We start from the raw sequence: 3707 nt of genomic DNA, 5'->3' as shown, positions 1-3707 counted from the left end.
AGCTGGTCCCAGCATGGTATCCTGTGTAGCTGGTCCCAGCCCTGTATCTTGTGTAGCTGGTCCCAGCCTGGTATCCTGTGTAGCTGGTCCTACCCTGGTATCCTGTGTAGTTTGTCCCAGCCCAGTATCCCGTGTAGTTAGTCCCAGCCCTGTATCTTGTGTAGCTGGTCCCAGCCCGGTATCCTGTGTAGTCGGACCCAGCCCTGTATCTTGTGTAGCTGGTCCGAGCCTGGTATCCTGTGTAGCTGGTCCCAGCTTGGTATCCTGTGTAGTTTGTCCCAGCCCAGTATCTTGTGTAGCTGGTCCCAGCCTGGTATCTGGTGTAGCTGGTCCTACCCTGGTATCCTGTGTAGTTTGTCCCAGCCCAGTATCTTGTGTAGCTGGTCCCAGCCTGGTATCTTGTGTAGCTGGTCCTACCCTGGTATCCTGTGTAGCCGGACCCAGCCCTGTATCCTGTTTAGCTGGTCCCAGCCTGGTATCCTATGTAGCTAGTCCCAGTCCTGTATCTTGTGTAGCTGGTCCCAACCTGGTATCTTGTGTAGCTGGTCCCATCCCCTTATACTGTGTAGCTGGTCCAAGCATGGTATCCTGTCCAGTATCCTGTGTAGCTAGTCCCTTCCCAGTATCTTGTGTAGCTGGTCCCAGCCTGGTATCCTGTGTAGCCAGACCCAGCCCTGTATCTTGTGTAGCTGGTCCCAGCCCGGTATCCTGTGTAGCCAGACCCAGCCCTGTATCTTGTGTAGCTGGTCCCAGCCCTGTATCTTGTGTAGCTGGTCCCAGCCTGGTATCCTGTGTAGCTGGTCCCAGCCTGGTATCCTCTGTAGCTGGTCCCAGCTTGGTATCCTGTGTAGCTGGTCCCAGCTTGGTGTCCTGTGTAGTTTGTCCCTGACCAGTATCTTGTGTAGCTAGTCCCAGCCCGGTATCTTGTGTAGCTGGTCCCAGCCTGGTATCCTGTGTAGCTGGTCCCAGCCTGGTATCCTGTGTAGCTGGTCCCAGCTTGGTATCCTGTGTAGCTGGTCCCAACCTGGTATCCTGTATAGTTTGTCCCAGCCCAGTATCCTGTGTAGCTAGTCAAAGCCCTGTATCTTGTGTAGCTGGCCCCAGCCCGGTATCCTGTGTAGCCGGACCCAGCCCTGTATCTTGTGTAGCTGGTCCCAGCCAGGTATCCTGTGTAGCTGGTCCCAGCTTGGTATCCTGTGTAGTTTGTCTCAGCCCAGTATCCTGTGTAGCTAGTCCCAGCCCTGTATCTTGTGTAGCTGGTCCCAGCCCGGCATCCTGTGTAGCCGGACCCAGCCCTGTATCTTGTGTAGCTGGTCCCAGCCACGTATCCTGTGTAGCTGGTCCCAGCTTGGTATCCTGTGTAGTTTGTATCAGCCCAGTATCCTGTGTAGCTAGTCCCAACCCTGTATCTTGTGTAGCTGGTCCCAGCCCGGTATCCTGTGTAGCCGGACCCAGCCTGGTATCCTGTTTAGCTGGTCCCAGCCTGGTATCCTGTGTAGCTAGTCCCAGTCCTGTATCTTGTGTAGCTGGTCCCAACCTGGTATCTTGTGTAGCTGGTCCCATCCCCGTATACTGTGTAGCTGGTCCAAGCATGGTATCCTGTCCAGTATCCTGTGTAGCTAGTCCCTTCCCAGTATCTTGTGTAGCTGGTCCCAGCCAGGTATCCTGTGTAGCTAGTCCCTTCCCAGTATCTTGTGTAGCTGGTCCCAGCCTGGTATCCTGTGTAGATGGTCCCAGCCCTGTATCTTGTGTAGCTGGTCCCAGCCTGGTATCCTGTGTAGCCGGACCCAGCCCTGTATCTTGTGTAGCCGGTCCCAGCTTGGTATCCTGTGTAGCTAGTCCCTTCCCAGTATACTGTGTAGCTGGTTCAAGCATGGTATCCTGTCCAGTATCCTGTGTAGCTAGTCCCTTCCCAGTATCTGTGTAGCTGGTCCCAGCCTGAATTCTTGTGTAGCTGGTCCCAGCCAGGTATCCTGAGTAACCAGTTCCAGTCTGGTATTTCTAACTGCCAATCCTAGTTCAGTCACCTGCATATCAATCCCAGTCAGCATCTAACTCTGATGATTCCAGTCCAGCATCCTACTGTACTCTAATAAATTGCTCACTACCCGCTCTCTGGTCATGCGCAGGATCTATATAAGACCTCCCAGCTTTCTGCACCTAGTTTCTACTCCAGACTCAAACCCCAGTCCGGGCAGACAATCCTCACCAGATCTGACACTTACCTATGATTGGAGGCGCATGGTGTTTATAGCACTGTGTGTTTTACACTGTCAGGCACATGTGCTGGAACTTGTTACCTGTTACTTATTGGTTCTTGTTATGTATCTTTTCTGTTCACAAACTTCCATTGTTGTTCTAGCTATTCTCCAGTATATATGCTCATTTCTTTCAAACTGGAACAGAGATGAACTGAATAAGTCCTTAATCCCTCTTGGATAATGACATTGCTTCTCAACTTGTAACAAGAGGTCTCAAGTGACCTGCATTCAGTATTTCTTCAAAGCGTAAAGTGCACCAACTCTGCTGCAACTACTGTATAATATTAGTCCGCTCAGTGTATACACAACCTCGTGGTGATACCGTTTTGTAAATATACGTACCTTTTCGATAATTATAAATGTATATTCTTAATGTAATGGGGAGAATTACGTTTTTACTAGTGATAATTGACAGTCAAGTGTAGATCAGCTGTGTTTAAATCAGTATTATAGGAAAGTCCATTAACATCCCTTTTTACTTTTTTTTTATAATGAAATAATTTTATATTAGTTAGATGTAGTGTGATATAATAGGTACTGTATATAACTAATTACAGAACAAAGAGTAAAGATACTGGCAAATATTGGCACTAGATTACAAAGTATTTCACTAGCCTTTTCCAGAAAAATAAAATATATCTTAGCCTTACTTGTTGTATTTCCTGTGTTGGAGTGAGGGCCACCTGCCTGTCTGCTGTGCAGGAAGAAAGCAGGAAACATCAGGGCTGCCAGTACACATTATGCTACACAGTACCCTCAATTCACATTGTGACATACAGTGCCCCAGTTCATATAGTGCCACATTACAGTGCCATCTTACCATTATACAAGGGCGTAGCTACCATAGGTGCAGGGAGTGCAGCTGCTATGGGGCCAGAGCTGAGAGGGGCCACCTTCCCTGTCACAGTTACATGTGTTATATACAGGGTGTAGCTACCATAGGTGCAGGGAGTGCAGCTGCTATAGGGCCCAGAGCTGAGAGGGGGCCCACCTTCCCTGTCACAGCTACATGTGTTATATACAGGGTGTAGCTGCCATAGGTGCAGGGATTGCAGCTGCTATGGGGCCCTGAGCTGAGAGGGGCCACCTTCCCTGTCACAGTTACATGTGTTATATACAGGGTGTAGCTACCATAGGTGCAGGGAGTATAGCTGCTATGGGGCCCAGAGCTGAGAGGGGACCCACCTTCCCTGTCACAGCTACATGTGTTATATACAGGGTGTAGCTGCCATAGGTGCAGGGAGTGCAGCTGCTATGGGGCCCTGAGCTGAGAGGGGCCACCTTCCATGCAACAGTTACATGTGTTATATACATTTTTCACCATTGGGTGGTACATAGGGGCCCTTACAAACTTTTGCCTTGAGCCTGCTCAGTGTAATATGGTATAAAATTATATGGAGAGCATTATATAATTATAATGTTACATAATATAACCTGGGCACTGTA

At 49.3% G+C, this 3707-nt stretch overlaps 1 protein-coding gene across 1 annotated transcript; it reads right to left on the bottom strand.

Moving 5' to 3' along the window:
• Positions 1-480: 480 nt before the first annotated feature.
• On the bottom strand, positions 481-1875 carry LOC134949968 (uncharacterized). Its single transcript, XM_063938647.1, has 2 exons — positions 1128-1875; positions 481-1067 (listed from the first exon to the last, which is right to left on the bottom strand). Exons 1-2 carry the CDS (start codon positions 1873-1875, stop codon positions 481-483), a joined length of 1335 nt encoding a protein of 444 aa, XP_063794717.1.
• Between the last annotated feature and the right edge of the window lie 1832 nt (positions 1876-3707).

Source organism: Pseudophryne corroboree, chromosome 8, assembly GCF_028390025.1.
Source record: "Pseudophryne corroboree isolate aPseCor3 chromosome 8, aPseCor3.hap2, whole genome shotgun sequence".
NCBI classification, from domain to species: Eukaryota; Metazoa; Chordata; class Amphibia; order Anura; family Myobatrachidae; genus Pseudophryne; species Pseudophryne corroboree.
The sequence above is the reverse complement of the archived record's forward strand: the minus strand, read 5'-3'. Positions and strand labels throughout refer to the sequence as shown.

Bases quoted from the DNA above. Each gene is read 5' to 3' on its own strand.
- LOC134949968 (XM_063938647.1), bottom strand. From the start codon at position 1,875: ATGCTTGAACCAGCTACACAGTATACTGGGAAGGGACTAGCTACACAG. The intron at 1,068-1,127 runs GTCCGGCTACAC...GGCTTTGACTAG, and splicing joins TACACAAGATACAGGGCTGG to CTACACAGGATACTGGGCTG.